We start from the raw sequence: 24,473 nt of genomic DNA, 5'->3' as shown, positions 1-24,473 counted from the left end.
CAACCTAGCAGTTTAAAAGCATGTAAAAATGTGAGTAGAAAAATAGGGACCACCTTTGGTGGGAAGTAACAGTGTTGTGCCCCTTTGACGTTTAGTCATGCCGGCCAGCTGACCACAGAGACATCTTTGGACAGCGCTGACTCTTCGGTTTTGAAACGGAGATGAGCATCACCCCCCTAGAGTTGGGAATGACTAGCACATACGTGCGAGGGGAACCTCTACCTTTATTCTTGCTTCCCACCAAAACCCCAGAGGGTGGTCTTCAAAGCCACACCCCCCCCAGTTGCAGCACATCTGCCCAACGCCCGCCTTGAAATGCTCAGGATTTATTCAATACTCTGAAAAGCAAACTAATGAGACAGAAAGAGGGTGTGGTATGCAGAATAGTTTAATAAACAGCTTTACATACAGTACCTTACATATAGACAGTGTATTTGCAAATTTAAATACATTTAATGTACAGTGGCTTGTACTCTTTATCCCGTGGAGGTTCAAGTTTATTGTCCTTCATGTATGTAGTTCTCACACTTTTATACATATTGCCAGCACTGAAACAGTCTGGGAGGCTTTTAAGCTCGATATTCTCTTGCTACCCTCAATAATGCAGCCTCTCTTGAAGAGTTAGTATTTTCTTTAAAAAAGTATTATTATTTTTTTACAAATTTCTGTACATAGATTGTTTTTTTTTTTAATCTTCTCTCTTTCTCCCTCTCTCCATCTCCCCCATTTTAAGAAACAGCTCGTTAAAAGGTAACATTTTAAATATTTTTGTCACCAAGGTCCTTTTTATTGTAAGAAAAGTGGACTTGTCAATATAAATATAAATATGTCCCTAGAATGCAACGTGTAGGAGCACGCCCACACACAATATATGTGTGTATATGTATACACACACATATGAGCGCACAAAGACCTATGGGCATACCTCAAGAGGTATACTATAGCACTGGGTGCAGTGATAATGCAGATAAACTAAAAGATCTGGACTTGGCCCAGAATTTTATTTAAAAACCCAGCTAACTAGGCGGACTTTGGTTTCGTTAACAATTTGCCAAATCATAAGTGAATCCTTTAACAGGTGATATATTTGCACTGTACCCCTTCGAGAAGGGGAGCTCCTAACTTATTATTTGGGATTCTGTATAGCTGACAGACTATACAGACCATGGCATGTTTTTTGCAAATTGCTCGACTATTCCAAGATTTTTGGCGTGCATATAAGTGTATCTCCCAGGAATAAAGCAGCATCAACTTTCGTATTTCATATTTCCTTTCATGTTACAGAGAATAAAAAGGTAGGGAGTAGACCCATTTCACAGCCAACCACTGGTGTTTTAGATGTTCTTTTGATTCCTCAAGCCAGCTGAGGAAGCCCAGATCCAGCCATTATAGACACAACATCCCTCAATACTTTTTCATTGTAGCTTGCCCAAATATGGATTTGATGCCATCCTGGTTAATGCTGGCAATATGGAGGACTCGATATGAGAAGTCTTGGGGGGGGGGGGGGGAAGGCCCCCTTCAACTGACACTCCCATTTCAATGTTGTTGTTTCTTTAAAAACTTTTTTTTTGGCACTTTTGATCATGACTTTCCCAAAGGTTTGGTTTTCTAAAAACGGAGCGTAAGATTCAATATGCAAAGAAGGCTCAGCTTAAAAAAATATTCATAGAGAGGCTACCATTTTTTTTAAAAAACCAACAGTTTCTCCTGAAAAGGAAAACTAGAATTTTAAATTTTTCTTTTTCTTTCTTTCTTTTTTCATTTTCCTGGATCTCTACAGTACTATGGAAAACAGGCATTTTGTTCAATGACCAACTGGGCCTCAATCTCCTCCTTCTACCATCCGGACTCAAGTTGTGTAAAATTTATTCCTTCTCCCAATGCAGATTGCTTTGGCCGGCTGCTTACTTTTGCAATGACGTTTTTAACAGTTTGTGGGCTTCTCCCGTGATATTATGAGTGTGAAAAGGTAGGAAAAACATGCCTGGGGTTTGAGGCTCCCGAAACCCTCATAGGTGGACAGAAAAACACAACCTTCTTTTTATTTCCCTGCTTTTCAGACCAAACCGGTATGAATCCTTCCTTGACGAGGGAGGTTTCTCCCTTTACCCTATCATACCGCATGTTGTTTTCAGCCTAATGAGAGAATTTGCGGAGAATAAGGAACAGCGTTCAGGCTTCGTGTTGTTTTTTTGTTTTGTTTTAAAAGGTACCCTTTTGTGAGTCTTGTCAATCAGAAGAAACCCATCGTCGGAGCCCGGGTGCCTGCGTGTATTCCTTCATCTTTCCTTTCGTCATACGGAGCAGAGGGTGGCAATTTGTTGGACTTTACTCATGTCGGTGATGAGCTGTTTAATGCGGCGTTTGAGCTGAGGCAGACGGGCGAGGGGGTCGGGGGGCTCCAATTCTCCGGTGAAATCAAGCCAGCTTTCTAAAACTGTAATAGGGGCCAAAAAAGGAGAAAGAAAATAAAGAAAAAGATATGAAAAGCCTATTATGCACGGTGATCTCTTGATCTACTCCGGGACTTAGAATAGGGGTGTCAAACTCAAGAGCCGCGGGCCAGATCAGAAACAGCAAAGGACCGGCCCCCGGTGCCTCTGCCAGCGTAAATGGAGCTCGGGAGGGTTGCAGGAGGCCATCACAGCCTCCCGAGCTCCATTTTTGCTGGCAGAGTGCTCGGGCCACAGGCACCCTCAAGCCTACTAAGTGACCTTGGGCCAATCACTAGGAGACAGTGAGTTCTAGTCCCGCTTAAGCCATCCATGTAAGCTGCTGGGTGGCTTCCTAGTCACTCTCTCAGAGCCCAAACCACCTCACAAGACTGTTGTTTTGGGGACAATAGGAAGAGGAATGTGTGTTGGATATGTTCACCACCTTGAGTTACTCATGAAAAACAATAAAGATGGGATCAAAATCAAATGAGACATTTTATAGCTAGATGTTTTTAAATGTAAAAGTCAGGTGAGATAAGGAACTTGGCCAACACCTGACCAACACCCGTGTCTTTGGCTCTTGAGCTAAAAATCCCAAATGTATTTTTCCCAGCACATTTTATGCCTCTTTTTGCTACCCAGATAAAAGAGTTTGGGAAAGAGAGAATGACAGCATTAAGCTGAGCCTTCAAAATAGTTACCGTCGACTTCCTTCTCAATCAGGTCCATTCGACTAGTGACTTCGTTCTGCGTGTTTTCTATGTGGGTAAGGAGGTTTAGCTGCCACTGAAGACGAGCGTCCACATGTTCCTCGGCTCCTCTTTTTTCGTTGAATACAAAGACGGTGTTCCCTTCGGCTGAATGCTTCTGTGCAGTGACCGCAAAAGAGAACCAGGTTATCAAAACAATTCTACAACATCGGTGACCCTCTAGTGGCCTTTGCAGGGAGACAAAAGAGAATTGCTGCTTCCGAATGACTCGGCAGAAACGGAGAGTCAACTAAGGCAATTCCTCCATTGCAAAGAGAATCAGTTAACGGCATTCATCATGAAAATCATAAAGCACAGCACAGGAAGTCCTCAACTTACAACCATTCATTTAGAGAACGTTTGAAGTTACAACAGCCCTACAAAAACTGATAGGATAGGGATGGGATAGGATAGGATAAGATAGAATAGAATAACAGAATTGGAAGGGACCTTGGAGGTCTTCTAGTCCAACCCCCTGCTTCGACATGAAACCCTACACCATTTCAGACAGATGGCTATCCAATATCTTCTTAAAGACTTCCAGTGTTGGGGCATTCACAACTTCTGGAGGCAAGTTGTTCCACTGATTAATTGTTCTAACTGTCAGGAAATTTCTCCTCAGTTCTAAGTTGCTTCTCTCCTTGATTAGTTTCCAACCATTGCTTCTTGTTCTACCCTCAGGTGCCTTGGAGAATAGTTTGACTCCCTCTTCTTTGTGGCAACCCCTGAGATATTGGAAGACTGCTATCATGTCAACCCCAAAGTCCTTCTTTTCATCAAACTAGACATACCCAGTTCCAGCAACTGTTCTTTATGTGTTTTAGCCTCCAGTCCAGTCCTAATCATTTTTGTTGCTCTTCTCTGCACACTTTCTATAATCTAGTCTAGTCTCGTCTCATCTCAAATAGAATAGAATAGCATAGCATGGCTTAGCTTTATTGGCCTAGTGTAATTAGACACACAAGGAATTTGTCTCATCTGCATAAGCTCTCAGTGTACATACAATAGCGATAGATTATTACCATTTTTCACACTTATGATTGTTGCAGCATCCCCGTGGTCATGTGATCAAAATTTGGGCAGCTTGGCAACTGGCATTTATGACAGTTTCAGTGCCCCAGGGTCACGTGATCAGCTTTTGTGACTACGAAGATTCTCAGTCATCCAGGTCACGGTTGTCCCGCAAATGTTTTTTCCAAAAGGCAGCTGGGCTTTTTTAGTGTGTTATTTTTTCCCTTTCAAAACGAGTCTCATCCAAGAAGCTTCTTCAGTCAGAAGAAGCTAGAAGCTTCAGTTAGAACTGAAGAATGAAAGAATCTCCTTGGATGAGAAGTGAAACATTTTCAAAGGAAAAAAGCACAAGAAAATCCAGTTGTCTTTTTTTTGGAGGAGGGGGAGGGGGACATTTTTGCCACCTTCTGACAAGCAAAGTCAATGGAGAAGCCAGATTCATTTAACAACTTGCTACTAACTTCACAACTGCTGTGGTTCGCTTAACGACTGTGAGAAGAAAGATCATACAATGGGATAAAAATCACTTAACAACTGCCTTTGGTTAGCAACGGAAAGTTTGGGCTCAACTGTGGTCATAAGTTGAGGACTACTTATAGTACTTGACAGATTCAAGATCCCGGGGATTTCTCAGCAAATTGGGTTGACAACCAACATTCTGAATACATTCTAGGAAAAATGAATCCTCTGCCAATTTTGATATTTCCTGAAGTCATGCAGATGCTTAATTGAGGACTAACTCACTTATTTAATGTTCGCCACATATATAGATAATTTTTAATGCAATACAATAGCAGAGTGGGAAGGGACCTTGGAGGTCTTCTAGTCCAACCCCCTGCCTAGGCAGGAAACCCTATACCGTTTCAGACAAATGACTATCCAATATCTTCTTAAAGACTTCCAGTGTTGGGGCATTCACAACTTCTGGAGGCAACTTCTGTTCCACTGATTAATTGTTCTGTCAGAAAATTTCTCCTCAGTTCTAAGTTGCTTCTCTCCTTGATTAGTTTCCACCCATTGCTTCTTTTTCTACCCTCAGGTGCCTTGGAGAATAGTTTAACTCCCTCTTCTTTGTGGCAACCCCTGAGATATTGGAACACTGCTATCATGTCTCCCCTAGTCCTTCTTTCTATTAAACTAGATATACCCAGTTCCTGCAACCGTTCTTCATACGTTTCAGCCTCCAGTAACCTAATCATCTTTGTTGCTCTTCTCTGCACTCTTTCTAGAGTCTCCACATCTTTTCTGCATTGTGGTGACCAAAACTGAATGCAGTATTCCAAGTGTGGCCTTACCAAGGCCTTATAAAGTGGCATTAACACTTCACGTGATCTTGATTCTATCCCTCTGTTGATGCAGCCTAGAACGGTGTTGGCTTTTTTGGCAGCTGCTTTTGGGGTCGTTTTTTTAAAGCTGCGGCCTACATGCCGATAGAACGGCAGAAGAAGATGGTTTTTTGCACAGTTCCGGTTATTCAGAAATATTAGCTCAGGTATTTCTTGCTGACTGTAAAGGTTCTTCACATACCAGTGAACAGTGACAGAAATAAGAAATCCATCCAAGGTTTTGCTAATTCAGATTTCCAACCATGTGGAAACAACACAATGGGAGCAGTGTGATTGTCAAGGCTCATGAAGTGGTCCCTCTCAACCTTCTGAGTTATATAAAAATTGATGGCCCAAATCCACAGCAACCCTCAAGCTTTCCACTAAATTCTGTAATGCCTGATCAAATGTAGGAAGAGAATCAATCATTCTTTGATTCATATTTTTCTCTCTCTTTCTCTTTTCCTCCTTCCCATGCTCCCCCATTCCAAGGCCCAATTCATGAATCAGAGAAGACTTGTTTGTACCAATTCCACAACGTAACTGCTCCCACCACTTGCCTGGAGGGATTGAGAGGGAAGAAAAACTTAAAATGTGCGTTTGTCTTAAAATGGTGCTTCTGTCAGCAAAAGCTGCATGCAGCCACCCCCACCCAAAAAAGCTCCTTTTTCGCTGACAGAGGCTTGCAGGAGGTCGTCGCAGGCAGAAACAGAGCTGGTGAGGGCCGTGTATGTCCCCCCCCCCCCCCCCAACTCCGTTTTTGCAAGCAGAGGGTTGTAGGAGGTTGTTGCAGCCGAAAATGGAGCCCGGGAGTCCGTTTTAGCTGGCAGAGTGCTCAGGCCACCACCGGCTCCCCCCATCCACCCCACAACTGACCTCAACCTGGACCCCGACCCCCCAAGGTCAAACAGAACCCTGATGCGGCCCGCAATGAAATCGAGTTTATAATTACGGCGGCAAGGATTGCTTTTGCCCAGAAATGGAAAAACAAACTAAGTCCAAGCGAAGATGAAATAATAAGAAAGGTTATGGACTGTGCTGAAATGGACAAATTAACTGAAGAAATTCAGGGAAAAGAAGAATCAGAATTCTACCAGATATGGGATAAATGGTATAGGTGGATGGAGGAAAGAAACAAGAATCAATGAAGGAATATTACAAAACTCAAAAATAAGAGTTATGAGTAAAACAAGAGAGTTATGAATGGTGAAATCCAAATGAAATACAATAGAAGGGGAAATAATATAAGATGAGCAATATCGATTGATAATTGCTACTAGAAAGAACAGGAAGCTCCTGTTTGTATTGCATTGTGTAAATGTGTTGTATGTCTAAGTTTTGTGTGTGTGCATTTTACATGTTTGTTAATAAAATTTGAAGAAAAAAAAAAGAAATCGAGTTTTGATACTCTTGATCTAGAAAGATAAAAAGCTAGTGATGTCAGAATACCGCCGTGATTGAGAAAAGTCTACTGCAGGGGTGTCCAAACTTGGGAACTTTAAGACTTGTGGACTTCAACTCCCAGAATTCTCCAGCCGGCTGGCTGGGGAATTCTGGGAATTGAAATCCCCAAGTCTTAAAGTTCCCAAGTTTGGACACCCCTGGTCTACTGTAAAACAAAACAAACAAGCCCTCCCTCTCCTTTACCCTGGCATGGTGACCCCCACCCCCCCAATGACATTGGAATAAACAAAGATAGATAGATGTATGGCAATTTTAAAATCATGGAGATCAAAGGAATGGCCCAGCGGAAGACCTTTGAAATGCATTCGTCTTTTTCTGGCTCCTACTTGAAGGAATGAGTTTTTAGGAAAGGTTTATGGGTGACTGACCTAAAAATACTAGTGAACCTGAACCTTATTATGGGGCAAAGCTAAACCTCTAATAGACTTCTGCTTCTACCATAAAAATGTTAAGAGCTACTGTATCTTTCGGACTATTTTTCGGATTTTGAAGAGGTAAATTTTAAAAAGTTTTTGCGCTCTGCAGGCCTCCCAAACCCTCTGCACGCCTCATTTTTTGAAAAAAAAAAAACAAGGGGGGGGCATGCAGAGCTTTGTGAAGTTTGTAGAGTGCTCCTGGGGGGTGGGGGGCAAAAACGAGCAAAAAATGGACTGTTTTTTGCAAAAAAAAGGGGGGGGATGCAGAGGCTTTGGAAGGCTTGTAGAGTGTTCCTGGGGGCTGGGGGAAGGGCAAAAACTGGGCTTTTTTTTGGGGTGGGGAAGGGCATTTAGAGGCTTTGGGAGGCTTGTAGAGTGCTCCGGGGGAGGGGGGGCAAAAAGGAGCAAAAACGCCCTGTTTTTGGCTCTCTTTTGCCCTCCCCAGCCCTCAGGAGCAATTTGCAAGCCTCTCAAACCCTCTGCATGTCCATTTTTGCAAAGGGGGTGAGGTTTCAGTAGGCCAAAAATGCTGTATTCATTGTATATGACACACCCAGACTTTCACCCTCTTTTTTGAGGAAAAAAGGTGCATCTTATACTCCGAAAAATACGGTAAGTCATCCCAAAGTTCTATCATTATTAAATTCAGATCTCCAGCTGGAAGGGATTCTATGGATGATCCCATTTCTTCTGACCACTTTGGAATAGCCATACCTGGAGTCTAGAGGCACATTTTGCATTTGATGGTCAACTAAACACAGAAACCAAGCACAAGAATATGGATAGTCCTCGACTTACGACCACAACTGAACCCCACATTTCTGCTGCTAACCAAGACAAGACCCTAACCCTAAGTCAAATATGCTCCATTCTACAATCTTTCTTGCTACAATTGTTAAGCGGATCACTGCACTTGTTAAGTTAGTAACACGGTTGTTAAGCCAATCTGGCTTCCCCATTTGACTTTTGTTTGTTGGATGGTTGCAAAAGGTTGACCCCGGGATACCACCATAAATATTGGCCGGTGACAAACCTCTGAATTTGGATCACATGACTGTGGGTATGCTGCAATGATAAGAGTGGAAAAACGACCATCAAACACTTTTTTCAGTGCCAAGTTGTAACTTCAAATGGCCATTTAAAAGAATGGTTGTAAATCCAGGACTAACCTTACAGGCTAAATTGCCCTATTTGGATTATTCCTTTTGCCCAGGAGTGACACAATTTTTCTTCTTGGATAGTTCTTCCCCGGAGGACAAAGCAGAAGCACCGTTAAAACTCTTCCTCCAACCTTTCAAGGCGAGAAATTTCTAACCTTGTTTATAAACGTTTCCAAAGTTAAGGAAGTGATTCCTCACATCTATCTACATTGAACACATTTCTTTGCACGAGAAAATTTCTGATTTATATTGTACCCTGGGTAGATGCCAGGGAGCATAATTTCAGTTCTTCTTTCCAAGGTCCTTTTTGTCTATCAGCACATTTCTTGCAACTAGTGTGTTACAGTAAAAACAAGGAACAAAAAAATTGGGGAAAAAAATAGGACTGATGATGTTTCTTTAAAAAAGAAAATAGTGCTGGTGATATTATGGAATTTGGGTTAGGAAACATCTGCAAGAAAACAACCAAACTCAGAGAGCACTAAGAACCTCTCAATATATATATATATATTAATTGAAACTTTTATAAACCTAAGTCGACTTACGTTCCGTTTATCAGATGCGTGAACGTGTTCGTTGGTATTTAAGTGGTTGAAGGCACAGGGAACAGGGAGAGAAATGTCATTTTGTCGTGGAAATACCACATAAATGATGCAAATCCCACAATGTGCTTCATTTAGCATGATAATGCCATGCCACACACAATGTGAATGGGGCTTCTTCTGGGCTTCCCTGGGTTAGAAGCAGAGGTGCTATTCAGCAGGTTCTCACCGGTTGTGGAGAACCGGTAGCGGGAAATTTTGAGTCGTTCGAAGAACCAGTAAGTACCGCCTCTGACTGGCCCCGCCCCCATCTATTCTCTGCCTCCCGAGTCCCAGCTGATTGGGAGGAAATGGGGATTTTGCAATATCCTTCCCCTGCCACGCCCACCAAGCCACGCCACGCCCACCAAGCCACGCCCACAGAACCGGTAGTAAAAAAAATTGAATCCCACCACTGGTTAAAAGACTCTTTTTTTCTTTTTTGGTCTTTGTAATTCTAAAAGGTGCCACAGATGAACAGATCGATTTACCTGATGGCCCAAACCATCTTCTGTGGATAAATGTTGTAAACAGTTCCTCTCTTCTAAGAGATGCTCCTGGTTCAGTTCAACACTGCTAGCATCTTCGTCCTCCGAGCTGGTGGGATCAACCACCGGTTTGAAATCCAGACCAAAACCCGGTTTCTGGTAACTGTGTTCACTTCTGATGTATGTTTCTTCTATCTTTGGAGCTAAGCGAGGAGGCTCTTTATGATTTTGACTAGGACACGTCCTTCCCGAAGGATTAACGGCTTCGGGCACAGTTACAACCCTTCTTTCTATTCCAACGGTGATTTGGTCGTGATCCTTTCGCACACCTGTGCAAGCCCAGAGGTGAAGATCGGGGTGGTGCTTATTTCTGAGGTAAATAAATTAAATATATATATATATATATATACTAATGTGGATAAAACTAATAAAAGCACCAAGTCGTACAAGATAGGGGTTCTCCAACCTTGGCGACTTTAAGACTTGTGGAGGTAAGGAAGTGATCCAATGCTTTTTTTTTGAACTGATACCATCCATAAAAATGAAATCAGTGTTTCTCAACCTCGACAGCTTTGAAATGTGTGGACTTCCAACTCCTAGAATTCCTGACTGGTTTGTTTATTTCCAGATCAGAAGTATCTCAGGTCGCAGTTTAATGCAGGGGTCTCCAAACATGGCTACTTTAAGACTTGTGGTCTTCAACTTGCAGAATTCCCCAGGCTGGGGAATTCTGCAAGTTGAAGACCACAAGTCTTAAAGTAGCCATGTTTGGAGACCCCTGGTTTAATGGATCAACATCACATAAGCTTGGAGACCCCTGATATAAGCATTGTCTGAATAGAAGCCTCCCACCAAAAAATATATCTAATATTTCAGTTTAAATGGGGATTACAGTGAGATTTCCCTGCTGGAACATCTGAAGCAGTGTTTCTCAACCAGGGCAATTTTAATTCTCTGCGCCGGCTGGAGAATCCTGGGAGTTAAATCTGCACATCTCAAAGCCACTAAGACTGAAAAACATTGATCTAAAGTGCTCATGTACTGTTCAGATTGAATAGTTTCAGTCATTAATAGAAGTAATTGACTGATAGGAAAGACTTCAGAGCTTGGGGAGGGCAAAAAACGGCCCAACGGGCAAACTGGAAGTTCGTTTCTGAATGTCCAGTAGGCCCATTGGGCCTGTTTTTCATCATCCACAGGCACCGGAGCTGAAGCTGATATAGGGCAATGCCTCGCATTCCCTCAGATATGGCTTCACATGCCACCTGTGGCACGCTTGTCATAGGTTCACCATCACGAGTATAGGTAATCTTCAAAATTACCGTAGTTTTGGAGTATAAGACGCACCCGCCCAAAAGTGGGTGGAAATGTCTGTGCGTCTTATACAGCGAATGTTGCCAAAGCCCTTCCTCCCACTGGCCCACACCCTTCGGCTGTTTTCAGCCTCTGCGTGTCTGTGTTTTCAGCCTCCACACGCTCCATTTTAGACCTGTTCCAGGCAGCGGGGATCGCCACAACACATCACCACTGACGGCTGCCTCCATGTGTCACGTTTATGGCCTCTGTGCGTTGCATTTTTGGCCTCCGCTTGCCCTGTTTTTGGCCTCCACACGCTCCATTTTTGGCCAGTTCCAGGCAGCGGCGATTGCCACCGGCGCCGATCCCCGCTGTCTGGAACCACCCAAAAATATGACACATGGAGCCGAAAATGGGTCTAAAATGGAGCGCGCGGAGGCCGAAAACACGACGCACGGAGGCGGTGATGGGCTGTGGCGATTCCCGCAAGCTGGAACAGCTGATTGGATGTATTCTGGGAGGCAGATACAACTGCCAATCAGCTGCTCATGCTGAATCAGGCTGCAATAACGTGCTGAAGCTGACCAGGCTGATTGCTGTTTGCTGCAAGGATGCTAGCCAGATGAATACCAATGGATGCCGAGGCAGATTTTTTTTTCTTGTTTTCCTCCCCAAAACTAATGTGTGTCTTATACTCCAGAGCGTCATATACTCTGAAAAATACGGTGCATAGAAATAACAGAAACACAGGATACACTCACTTTAGTATTCCAATCTTCAGCTGTAGTCCATGTAATATTTCTGTAACACCATAGACGTCGGCCAGAAGGCGATGCGTTGACACAATCTTTTTGGCGTTTAAATGAGAATAATTCTCTTTTAAGAATGACAAGCCACACATGCGGCCATTATTCAACCAGTCTTTGTCACAGAGATATTTGGCACTCCATCTCTGACCTGGAGAAACAGTGAAAGTGGGGTTTTTATTACATTATCAAAATTCCCAGAAAATTATGCTGGACCTATGAGTCAAAAGAGATCGCATTCCAGTAGGAAAAATGTGCAAGTGGAAGGTAAGCATTGATTTAACAAACTGTCCAAAGCTGTTAAAACAATGGAAAGTTATCTTGTTTATCAGGATTTAAAACACCCGTAAGTCCATTCACACATTCATGATACATTCGTTCAATGTTTAAAATCCAGAGTAAACCCTCAGTACAAAGGCAGGAATGGGGGGCACAGCAGAGTCGCACAAAGAGCCCAAGAAAAATATTCAAAAAATTATAACCCCGAATTTTGGACAAAAGGATGCACTGTAAATAATACATGCACATATACAATGCAAAACACACACACACACACCACACAAAGCACGTACCGATGTTTGAAAAGCTTGAGAAATATGTTCTCTTTCAAAAACAGATACAGGTAATCTTCAATTTACAACCACTCATTTAATGACCATCCAAAGTTACAATGGCAGTGAAAAAAGTGGTTTATGACTGGTGGTTCTCACACGTATGACCATTGTAGCATCTTCACAATCACGTGATCAGTGTTCAGGTGCTTGGCAACCAGGATGTACTTATCGCTCATTGATTATCGCCTTTTTTTCAAACAAAATTGTGTGGCTGTAGGGACCACTGATTCTGATGACTTCATATGGTGCCTCCCTATTTTTAAAAGTCAAATAATTTCCATCTAGGACTCCGGAGGGCATGGGGAAATCAAAGTCAAGCTAAGAGAGGAAGTGGGATTTTCCTACTGCACATTTATTCCGCTTCAGTGGCACAGTTACGTTTTAAAGCTTAAACCCATCTTCAAATTACACTGGGAGTTATAAATACCACAAGGCGGCAAACACTATCTTATTGGCACCTGGTGGCAGGACACAGTAATTAGAGGCTTGTAAGACTGGGAGGTTAGGGAAAGGTTGTACGTGAGTTGCCAAACTATTTTGCAAGTGCACCAAGGAAAACAATAATAAAAGTAGGCTTAACTGTCTAAGCATACTCTAGGTTCATTTGTAGACAGTGATCTTTGTCACTAACATGAAATGCAAAGCTTGTAAATCAGTTTGAAAAGGACTTCAAAACATGTCCTTACCAGGTGGATCCCTGCAAATGTAGCAGATATATTGCTCCGGAATGCTGTCTTCCAACAATCCCATGCACGCACTGTGTTGCCAACACAAGCACTCTTCACACTGTCGGGATGATAAACACAAGCAGAGAAGTGAATGCAGGAGATGAAAAGACATATATAAGCATCAATTAAGATTTAACTCCATCACGCACATACAAATTGCAGTTCTTCCTGTCAACCGTTCTTTTAGTGCAGATACTCCACAGCTGATGACCATTTGTTGAACAATAGTTCAATGACTTTGGGAAACATGCTTTATGACCTGCATTCAAGCTTAGAACTCAAGCCGCACAACATGTTGTGGCCCGCCAGCGGCCAGCAGGGCTGGCAGCAGATTTCGATAGTGAGGAGGTTGGGAGGAACATGGGCCATAGTCTGAGGAAGGCTATGACGAGTGCTCTATGTCGGAGGCAAGTGGGGGGGTGGGGGGTCAAGGCTGTCTGGCAGTTCTCAGCTGCCTTCAGAGTTGGAGATCAGTGAAGCAGAAAAACAGCTGGAGCCTGTTCCCAGTGTGCGCATGCACAGAGTTGCCAGACGAAGGGAACAGCTAAGGAACAAGGGTCGACTTGGGAGTAAGGCCACAGGTAGACAGTGAACGGCCCCTTCCCATAGGGAACAAAAGAGGAGCGAAAGGGGAGGGGAATTTTCAGGAGACAATTACTTCATTCCTGCATTCTTGCCAATTATTGCAGCGTCTGAAAGATATCGGTCTGACCACTCTCCAGGCCTGATAAAGGTCAGTAATTGTGAACTATCTTGAAAGACTGGAAGAGGAAAGACTTTGCTGGAGAGGAATTCACTGTAAATTAAATAAAGGGGGTTTATTGGGAGGAGGACTTGGCTTTGTGCTGCTGGGGAAGCCTAGATCAGAACACAACGTTTGTGGTGCCCTGAATGCAATACGGGGTGCTTGGCCAGTGGCTTGCATTTATGCCTGGCTGAATGACAAGATTTGGCTTCCCTAACCTCACAGTAACAAGCAAACAAGTTCATTCATAATACTTTTTTGCAGACACAGTCTGAACCGTGATTGTTTTAGCAATGACACTTATGATGCTGGCTCGATCCAGCCTAGAATTCATCCTACAAACAAGGGCAGAATACTGTAAATCAGGGGTCTCCAATCTTGGGAACTTTAAGACTTGTGGACTTCAACTCCCAGAATTCCTCAGCCAGCTTTGCTGGCTGAGGAACTCTGGGAGTTGAAGTCCACAAGTCTTAAAGTTCCCACGGTTGGAGACCCCTGCGCATAAATTAACTGGGTGAAAATTTTCCACAACGAAAATTTAACAGCAAACAGCAGAGTTCTTGCCTGAATCATGAAGCCTTTTTCCTCATCCATTTCGCAGATGCACCTGACTATTTCATTCAGGGCATCCTCTTCGTCTTGGGACTCTTCAAAATTGATCGAATCAAAATCCTGATTATATTCATCGCCGCTCAGCAGCAAGCTCTCGGTGGAAGAGTCATCCAAAAACTCCATGCCAGAAAGATCTGCAAGACGATTTGGAGGGGGGGGGGTGGGGTGGATGAACAAGTGTTAAAAAATATATAAATATGATCTTTACAAAAAATATTAGATAACGTAAAAGAAGGACATGGGGATGACATGATAGCAGTCTTCCAATATTTGAGAGGGTCTCATGAAGAAGAAAGGGACAACCTGTTCTCCAAAGCAGGCAGGACAGGAAGCAATGATGGAAACTACTGTATTTTTCAGAGTATAAAACGCACCTTTTTCCCTCAAAAAAGAGGCTGAAAATCTGGGTGCGTCTTATACACTGAATACAGCTTTTTTTTTGCCTCCCGAAGCCCTGCCCCCTTCACCAAAATGGCTGTGCATAGCCTTTAGGAGGCTTTCAGAGTGCTTCTGGGGGCTGGGGAGGGCAGAAATGAGCAAAAAATGGGCCTTTTTTGCTCAATTTTGCCCCCCACCCCAGGAGCACCATATACGCTCCCTAATGCCCTTTTCTTGACAAAAAACGGGACGTTTTTTGGTCGGTTTTGCCCCCCCCTCCAGGAACTCTCTACAAGCCTCCTAAGGGCTATTCATGCCCTTTGGGGGGAGGGGGAACCAGGCCCGTTTTCGTGAAAAACGGGCCGTTTTTGGGAGGTTTGCAGAGTGCAAAAACTTTTTTTTTTATTTGCCTCTTCAAAACCTTGGTGCGTCTTATACTCCAAAAAATAGGGTACTCAAGGAGCAAAGCAATTTAGATCTAAGGAGAAATTTCCTAACAGTGACAAAAATTAACTATTGGAAGTCGTGAGTGCTCCATCACTGGAGGCTTTTAGGCTGTCCTAATTGTGGCTCCTAAAAAAGGACTACCTGCATTACAGATAGAGCTGAGAAACCATGATGGGATCAGTAGGACACCGAATTTATTGATGAGCTTCTGCAACTTAAGCGCCGAGAGATGGAAAAATGGCTACTTGATGGCTCACGCGAAAACCAAAACTTCTAAAGAAGCGTATTTTGATGAAGTGCCATCAAGTTGAATTTTAGTGACCACATAAATTTAAAAAAAATCTCCCTGTTAAAACGAGTATTCAAGAAGGGGAATTCTATTCACAATCCTTTAGAGCAGTGTTTCTCAAATTTGGCAACTCTAAGGCATGTGGACTTCAACTCCCAGAATTCCCCAGCCAGCTGAGCTGGCTGGGGAATTCTGGGAGTTGAAGTCCACATGCCTTAGAGTTGCCAAATTTGAGAAACACTGCTTTAGGGGCATGGAAAACCTTTCAGAAAGCACTACCTTCGTTTGGATGACCGAAGTCTGCAGGAAGCACGATGGGACTTTGGAAACCATTCTGTGGAATGGTTTGGAATGTGGAATGATTACATGAACAGGAAAGCCTCTATTTAAAGAGTATCGCAGAGCAAAGCAGACCTACTTTCCCCGCTGAGATCGACAGACAAAATAGCCCTCGGGTACTGATAGGACGTGCTCTTTTCCGTTGTGGTGCTGCGGAGCGTCAGGGAGCTGCCAGAAGACCTAGTGAAGGGGGAGGAGCACCGATCGTAGTAGTCAAGGGAACTGTCCTCAAAGTCGGAGTAATCTGCAAAGGAAACCACAGGGATGCAGCTGTAGAGGGATGCTATACGGAACAAAATATACAACTCTCAATGTTTTACACCTGAATGTTCAAACGCCCGAGATATCGCATCGATTTTGGCTTTGGAAGTGATTTATCGAGCAAACTATAGGGCAGGAAGTCGGCTTAACTTCCCACTGACTGGCAACCCAGATTATGATAGGCTAAACCAAAGTAGTCCCGAACCCTGGCCTTATAGTGGCACAGTAAACAATTATCAGACATAGAACGAAGGCGAATATACATGTCCCAGGATAGTGTTGCAGGATCTAATCTGGGTCGGTCACTGGGACCAGAAGGTTTGTCTTCTGAGCTTTCGGACTCGTGCTGGAGCCCAACTTCTCTAGGTTAGAGAGGAGTTCCTTGAGGATGGGCTCCAGCACGAGTCCGAAAGCTCAGAAGACAAACCTTCTGGTCCCGGTGACCGACCCAGATTGGATCCTATCTGCCATAGCTTCCCAGTTTTCCTTCCTGGTGGCCAATATCCTGCCATCTTGGCAAGGGGTGACTCCTTTCCTTCCTCCCTCCTTCAAAATTGGACTGAAAAATAGTGACAAAATCTGTAGTGGTCCACAATCAGGACCACCATTCGTGGAGAAATGTGGGTCTCTTCTTCTCTTGCTGTTCTAATTTCCTGATTGTGCACAACTGCGAGAGAAACATTCTTCGGTTCTGAAGAAACTTCGTGGATGAGAAGTGAAATCTCTTCAAACAAAAGCAAAGAAAGTCCAGTTGCCTTTTAACAAAGCACCTTTGGGACAACCATGACTAAGACTCTCCATAGACAACCGCAAGTAAAGTTCTTCTTTTTTTTAAAAAAAAAGAAAAAGCCAAAGTGGCTTTGTGATATAGAAGTCTCATTTTGCAGACATATCTATCGCCTGCCTCTGGGTCCAGAAACTGTAAAAAGGAAGTTAATATCAGGAAAATCTCAATCCCCATCATACACAAAGCCTTGGTTAAATATGAAACAGTTCTACAAACATTGGGTAACAACTGAAGTTAAGAGTTCTGGCTTAAGCGCCGTTTTAAACTGGCTCACCTGCTAAAGACAGGCTAGGTCTCGTCAAATCATAGTTTAGCCTGTCTTGGGATTATACTCAAAGAACGAATGGTGGAAGTTTGAATCGATTCTCACTTCCCTGTTCATGCTTTTCAAATAACACAGACTGCTGGGACATGCCAACTGCCATTTTGCTGTTCAAAGTTTACAGGTTATAAGCTTCTTACAGAGTAGATGTCAAGAGAACGTTGGATATAATAAATATCCGGGTTTCAGGAGAGAAGCACAAGAGGCTCTTTACATACTGCATAACCAGTCAAGTAAATCATACATTCTTTCGCTTTTATGAGTGCCCAGAAAAAAATGTCTCAAGCATTTCCGATAAGCATCAAATACCGTACTTTTCAGAGTAAAAGACGCACCTTTTTTCCTCAAAAAAGAGGCTGAAAATCTGGGTGCGTCTTATACATCGAATACAGCATTTTTTGCCTCCTGAAGCCCCACCCCTGCACCAAAGCGGCAAAGTGAATACCCTTATGTAGGCTTTCAGAGAGCACCTGGGGGCTGGAGAGGGCAGAAATGAGCAAAAAATAGGCCGTTCCCCCCCAGCCCCCAGCAGCACTCTATAAGCCTCCATAAGGCTATGCATGCAATTATTTTGACAAAAAACGGCCCTGTTTTTGTGAAAATCAAGCCGTTTTTTGCTCGTTTTTTGCCCCCCCCCCCGGGAGCACTCTGCAAGTCCCCCAAAGCTATTCATGCCCTTTTTTAAAAAAAATGGGTCAGTTTTCATGAAAAAACAGGTTGTTTTTGGGACGTTTGCAGAGTGAAAAAACTTTTTTTTTCCCTTTTGGAAAGCTCTTTAACTGATTGATGACAATTACATTGATCAATTGCTGTGCCAGCAGAAACAAAGTGTTAGGTGCTGCAGATTGTCAACAATTTCCTTCTCCAGCACATGGATAAATACACCTGGAAACATCTACCTACTTACCTACTTTCTCTCTCCCTACCTACCTACTATATTTCTCTCTCTCTCTCTCTATCCTTCTACCTACCTACCTACCCTCTCTCTCTACCTACCTACTGTATTTCTCTCTCTTTACCTACCTACCTATCTACTCTCTCTCTCTCTCTCCCTACCTACCTACTGTATTTCTCTATCTCTCTTTCTATTTCTCTCTCTATCCTTTTATCTACCTACCTACCTAACTATTCTCTCTCTCCATACCTACCTACTGCATTTCTCTCTCTTTCTCTCCCTCTCTCTCCCTCTACCTACCTACTTTTTTTTTAATTCGCCTCTTCAAAACCTTGGTGGGTCTTATACTCCAGTGCGTCTTATACTCCAAAAAATACGGTACATGGAGGACTTAGCAGGGATGAACTGGAGCACCCACTGCTGTTCAGAGAAAAAAATGTGAAAAGAAAAACACAAGGTGCACACTGGAAAACAGGTAAAACTAGTCAGCAGGTTGCACTTGAAGAGAGCCAACAAGCACATTTTAAAGCAATGATGGCGAACCTTTTTGGCACTGAGTGCTAAAATGGGAGCACGCGTGCGCGTTGGGGAGCACCGGAAACTGGAAGAGCAGCTCCCCGGCGGACACGCGCGGGAGTGCTGGAAACCAGAAGAGCAGTTCTGAGCTTCGGCCAGTCACCTGATCTTCCAGCTTCTGAAATGTATGCGCACGCAAAGACCAGACGGCCGGCGCGCATGCTGGAACCTGGAAGAGCAATGGGCAACGGCTGAAGTGCCCAGAGAGATGGCTATGTGTGCCACTTCCACCACACATGCTATAGGTTCCCCATCACGGTTTTAAAGCAACGTTTGGGGGATTTTAGGAGCACCTGCTTTAAAATCTAATGCGCCATCCTATGAGAGCAACCGCAGGGATACGTTTTGCTCATTTGTTTATATGCTGGGTATACCATGCTGTTTCGATTTCTTCTTTTTCTTTTTCTTCTTCTGTTTTGACTTCAGATCTTTTTCCTTCTTCTCTTTCCTCTCCTTCTCCTTCCTTTTACCTGCATTGCAAATGAAGGATGGTTTTAATTTGAAAGAACCTAACTCACTTAAAACAACTATCATCTAGTATCTATCCTGCTTGGGGGAGAGCGGGGGAGGCACCTAATTGATCAAATGGAGAAAAGTGGATTTAAGCAGTGGAGGCACTGAGAAAAGAAGGGAAATGTGAAATTTTAAACTAGGAACCAAGATTTATAGCGCAGTAAAATATAGTCAAGTATGAAAGTAGCCCAATGTATATATATATATATAGCACTAACCTGTAATGTAGTTTGTTAATTTTTTCTCTTAGCATCATATATGTTTGCACAAAACAGGCACTTTTAAAAACTGTTAGGGTGAATGAGTTCAATATGAAAGACATAATTTCAGTGGCATTTTGGAATTAAAAAATACAAGTCTATTAAACTAATAATCATATCTGTTTAGCAACTGAACTAATTTTGGAATTACAAAATAATCCCAGTTATTGTATTTTTTCCCTTTAATATGATTCAACGCCTCAAAACTATCAAATCATGCCACCAATAATTAAAACCGGTCATTTATAAGTGATACAGATAAATTTTTAAAAGAAAAGATAAAAAAGATTACCATGAAAGCTCTTAATTTTTTGTTCATACCAAGTAAAGATGAGGCTCTTTCTTCCAATTTTGATTTCCTCTCAATTTTCAGTGTTCCTGTAGAGTCAAAGATGGAACAGATGCATCTAAATTTTAGCCAAATTATTTCCAAAAATAAATGTAGTTTCTGTTCAATGATCATTTTTTTCCTGGAAAAATTGGCAATGATTCCTTGCTATCTCATAAGAAGTTGACACATTAAGAACATACTTTCATGGTTTAAAACATGCCAAACCATAAAATATCGTATATAAACCAAGTTGAGTGAAAGCATACAGCATGTTAAATCCAAACCAACCTTTACATGTGAATCTAATCTATGTTTTGATTAGGTCATTTATTCATCTTGGACCTGAAAGGTGCATTATTAACCAATGTGCATTATTAATTCTAGAAAAATCTACATAAAATCAAAGACCAAAAAGATTGAAAACAGTCTAAAGACTGTTACTTCCACATAGAACCGAATACAGTAGCAGAATGAAGGCTAGTTACAACAGAGTTGTCCAAACTTAATTATAAAGGTAAAGATTCCCCTCGAACATCTGTGCTAGTTGTTCCCGACTCTAGGAGGCGATCCTCATCTCCGTTTCAAAGCCAAAGAGCCAGCACTGTCCAAAGACGTCTCCATGGTCATGTGGCCGGCATGACTAAACACCACAGGCGCACGGAACGCTGTTACCTTCCCACCAAAGGTGGTCCCTATTTTTCTACTTGCGTTTTTTACGTGCTCTCGAATTGCTAGGTTGGCAGAAGCTGGGTCAAGAAACGGGAGCTCACTCTGTTACGCGGCACTAGGGATTTGAACGACCAAACTGCCAACCTTTCTGATTGACAAGCTCAGCGCCTTAGCCACTGAGCCACCATGTCCCTAATCTCAATTATAATTGCCAATTAAAATAACTATCCTTTTCTTACAGAGCAATATACAAGGATTTTACACCAATATCCTCTCAAACTGTTTCTGTTTCCTGGGGAACGAACTGGACATAGAGAGACGTTTGCAAGCACAGATTGCATTTTCTAAATATGCGTCAGAAGCATCGAAAGATATCAGAGAGCCCATGAAAATGCACACGCATGTTTAATAACACTTGTAAAAAGGATTGACAGATATTTTACCTGGGGTCACCGGAGCTATTCTGCCATCGGTCCCTGTTTTGGAAAGATGGCATCTAATAATCTTGTTCTCGTCCTTCTCCTGACTGGGCTGTTTGCTATAGAGGGCAGCCTCCCCAGGGAAGAGAGCTGAAACGTCCAAGTTACTGCTTAAGTCAAGAGGAAGACTTAGTCCATGCTTCTCAAGGGAGACATGAGCAAGATTGGCAACTACACAAAAGAAAGAATGCAGTATTAACAGATGAGCATGTGTTCTAGGCGTTAAGTTATACCCCTAGTGTGGCAAAGGCCTGGCTTACTAGCCAGCAGCTCTTGTTAGACAGGCAACTTCTTGTGAAGGTATTATCTTAAATGCTTGGTTCCTGTCTGGTTCTGTATTAACAGAGAAAATACATTACCCTCCAGTAATGAGCGTGGGTTCATTTGGGGAAAGGATGGAGAACCCATTACCATGAATGACCAGAGGACGTTTTCCTAGAGAATCAGGAAGCAATGAAATCTGTCTCTAAGTGCTGTGATCTTCGTCTCCCGTGGCTATTTTTTTTTTTTTTTGAAGGATCTAAGGCTCTTCACTGGCTCCGATCCACCTCGAGAGAGACTTTGCAATTTTGTTGCTTGAAGCAGACACAACTAGGTGTCTCCTGGTATCATCTTTTTTAAGGGCATCATCAAGCCGTTGTTTGAAATAGTTCATGGTCTATCTATAATTCGCGTCTTTAACAAAAAAAGAGTGGCGGGAAAGACAAAAGCTGGCTAGGAAGGTTTTTGAGAGCAATAGCACAAGAGCAATCACTAAAAAAAAAATTTGTGAAAATAAATCACAGGAAAATAAGATTATCTGAAGCTGGGTTGACACAAAGGGCCACATGTTGTAGGAAGGCATCTATCTAATTTAGTTGGCTTATATAATGTCTTCTCTTTTTAACTCTTGAGTGAAACTGAAGGATGCTGTAAAAACAATGCATATCCTTTTTACCAGCATAACAAATCAAGGACAGAATGATACACATCCAGACCCAATTTTTTTTTTAAAAAAAAGTATGCTGAATACAGGGCTTCTATAAGCTGTGTGTGTGTGTGTGTGTGTGTGTGTGTGTGTATCAATCATTTTGCTGACAGACTGTGGACAGTCTAGGCTTTTAGCTGACAATAAGGATATTACTGTTATATTACTTAAATCTATATTATGCATATTAGATGGTTAAATCGTTGCTTTTCAATGACAGCTCTGTTGCATTCCGTGTCTATTTTGCTGAATTGCCTCCAATCTGCTTCAGCACTTAGCTATATTTAACAAATTAAGTTATTTAGCTGTAACCTGATGCATGATTACCTTCAGCTTTTAAGCAGCTGGCATCTTTTGCAATGACTAAACCACTATCAGTAAAATCAATTATTGGATTGCTGGCTATGGTATTTTTTTAGTACTTGGTCTTTGGTAGTGTAGCTGTGAGCTGTTGCAACATTTAATACCTATTAAATTTTTTGATATGTTCTTGTACAGGTAGACCTTGACTTACAACAGTTCATTTAGTGACCGTTCAAAGTTGCAATGCCATTGGAAAAAAAGTGACTTATGACCTTTTTCCGTTACGACCTTTTCAGCATCCCAAGTCACATGATCAAAATTTAGATGTTTGGCAACTGGTTTAGACTTATGACCTTTGCTGTATCTCAAGGTCATGTGATCCCCTTTTGCAACCTTTTGACAAGCAAAGTCAATGGGGAAGTCAGATTCACTTAACAACCGACTTACACTGATTCACTTAACAACTATGGTAAGAGAGGTCGCAAAATGGGTCAAAACCCACTTAACAGATGTCTGACTGAACAACAGAGATTTTGGACTCAATTGTGCTTGTAAGTCAAGGACCACCTGTATTTATAAGTAAAATTTATTTATGCAATCATTCATAAGTTCTTTCCCCTGTAGAGACAGACAACACATTTCTAGAACTTGCCTACGGGGAGAAAGAAATTATGATTGCGGTTAAGAGTTTCATCCAAACAAAATTAAACATTACAAAATCACATTCATTTTAGTCGGAAAAGGTTTGCCCCTTCTACTAAATATAATTGGACCTCAAGCTTTTGGAGAGACTCAGCGCAAAGTAGTTAATTTTCATGCATGTGCAGTCATGAAAATCACTTCAGAGCTGTACCTTACAATCCCTAATTGCTGAAGCTAAGATATTTTATTATTTAAAAGGGCATACAGAGCATCCCATTTCAAATTGTTTGAAGCGTAAAGCACACTTGGCAAAGCGCTCCAAATAAGTATGGTTTTTTTTCTTAATGAAATATTGTCGTTAAAGTTTCACTCCGGAAACTTATTTAAAAATCATCTTGACTTCAAAACAAAACCACCACCACCACCACCCAAAAAAAAAAAAAAAAAATCAAAGGAAGGGAGGAAGCAGTGGAAACCATCCAATGCAAAAGAAGTTTTAAATATTAAATGGATTTTTTTTAAATCATTCCCTTTCCCTATTTAAAATAGACTCAAATCATCCTCAGGAAAGGTAACCCTACAGATTTTTGTGGTTTGTATCTACTAGGGATGTGATGGTCAATGAATGTTTTCTCATATTTTGGGGGGATAACTTTTGTTTAGGTTAGCTGTTTCTTATTCCCTACCCTGTTCAATGAAAATATTCTCTCCAAATCAATTGGATTTGTACATACTTCTGTTTGGATCATATCCTGAATTTTCTTTCAGTGTGTGCCAATTAGAAGTCAGCCCAAGGAAACAGCTCTTCTCATTCTTCATTTTACCATTTTGGGGGGAGCAAAGTAAAAGGTTTAGGCTGCTATTTCCCAAAACCAAAAACACCTCCCCTTCCAACATCCTGTAATCTATAGATGAGGAAGGACTAAACCTTTGGACAAGGGAAGATGTGCTGAAGCTGGACACGAGGAAGGAAACCAAATATATATATATATATATCCTCTGCTGAACATGCTTAGATATCTTCTAAAATGGCCGAGATTTCAAGGGATACATTCCTGGGGTCTCCTTTTCAGAAGGCAACTTTTGAATCTTTATCTCAAAAGCGGAATACTGCTGCCTGTTAACCAGTAATGGAGAAAATAAGAGTTGGCTCATCATGCTAGAAGATAACAGGATGGGCTACAAAAAGATATGAAAAGCTCTCCTTCTCCTCCTCTTTCTTTAATCAGATGATCACGAAAGCTTTGCTGTTCTGTGCAGTTTGAGGCACTGTCTCTCTGCAGAGAATTCTGCTCTGCAGTTTCATACTGTGTGTTCAACAGGAACAAAGGCAAAAATCAGTCTTGAATCAGTCACCTGGTATAATTTGGGGGAAAATGAGGGGGAAGAGAGGAGAAAGAGGGAAGAGAGAGAAGGGGAGGAGAGGGGGCAGGAGAAGGAGAGGAGGGGCGGGGAGACAGGGTAGGGTAGGAGGAGAGAAGGGGAGGAAAGGCAAGGTAGGAGAGGAGAGGAGATATTCCGGGCAACAGGATAAGGAAATCTTTACAAGAGCAGTTGGTTGCTTTAAATTTTCTTGTTCCTC

At 42.3% G+C, this 24,473-nt stretch overlaps 1 protein-coding gene across 4 annotated transcripts in view; it reads right to left on the bottom strand.

Annotated features, from left to right (window-relative positions):
* Positions 1 to 372: 372 nt before the first annotated feature.
* PHF20L1 (PHD finger protein 20 like 1) overlaps positions 373 to 24,473 on the bottom strand; it is a 65,380-nt gene continuing 41,279 nt past the window's right edge. For 3 of the 4 annotated variants that reach the window (XM_081949862.1, XM_081949860.1, XM_081949861.1), the window contains 10 exons: positions 20,944 to 21,150; positions 19,822 to 19,878; positions 19,102 to 19,197; positions 15,966 to 16,130; positions 14,386 to 14,567; positions 13,035 to 13,134; positions 11,690 to 11,885; positions 9,636 to 10,002; positions 3,140 to 3,305; positions 373 to 2,440 (listed from right to left, as the gene is read on the bottom strand). In XM_081949862.1, coding sequence (XP_081805988.1) covers positions 2,298 to 2,440; positions 3,140 to 3,305; positions 9,636 to 10,002; positions 11,690 to 11,885; positions 13,035 to 13,134; positions 14,386 to 14,567; positions 15,966 to 16,130; positions 19,102 to 19,197; positions 19,822 to 19,878; positions 20,944 to 21,150 — 1,679 coding nt within the window. In that variant the 3' untranslated portion in view covers positions 373 to 2,297. Of the gene's footprint in view, positions 2,441 to 3,139; positions 3,306 to 9,635; positions 10,003 to 11,689; positions 11,886 to 13,034; positions 13,135 to 14,385; positions 14,568 to 15,965; positions 16,131 to 19,101; positions 19,198 to 19,792; positions 19,879 to 20,943; positions 21,151 to 24,473 lie in introns of those variants that run through there. The other variant, XM_081949863.1, reaches the window with a different exon arrangement.

Source organism: Natrix helvetica (assembly GCF_964273705.1).
Source record: "Natrix helvetica genome assembly, chromosome: 4".
Lineage (NCBI taxonomy): Eukaryota > Metazoa > Chordata > Lepidosauria > Squamata > Natricidae > Natrix > Natrix helvetica.
This window is presented reverse-complemented; position numbering and strand designations above follow the sequence as displayed.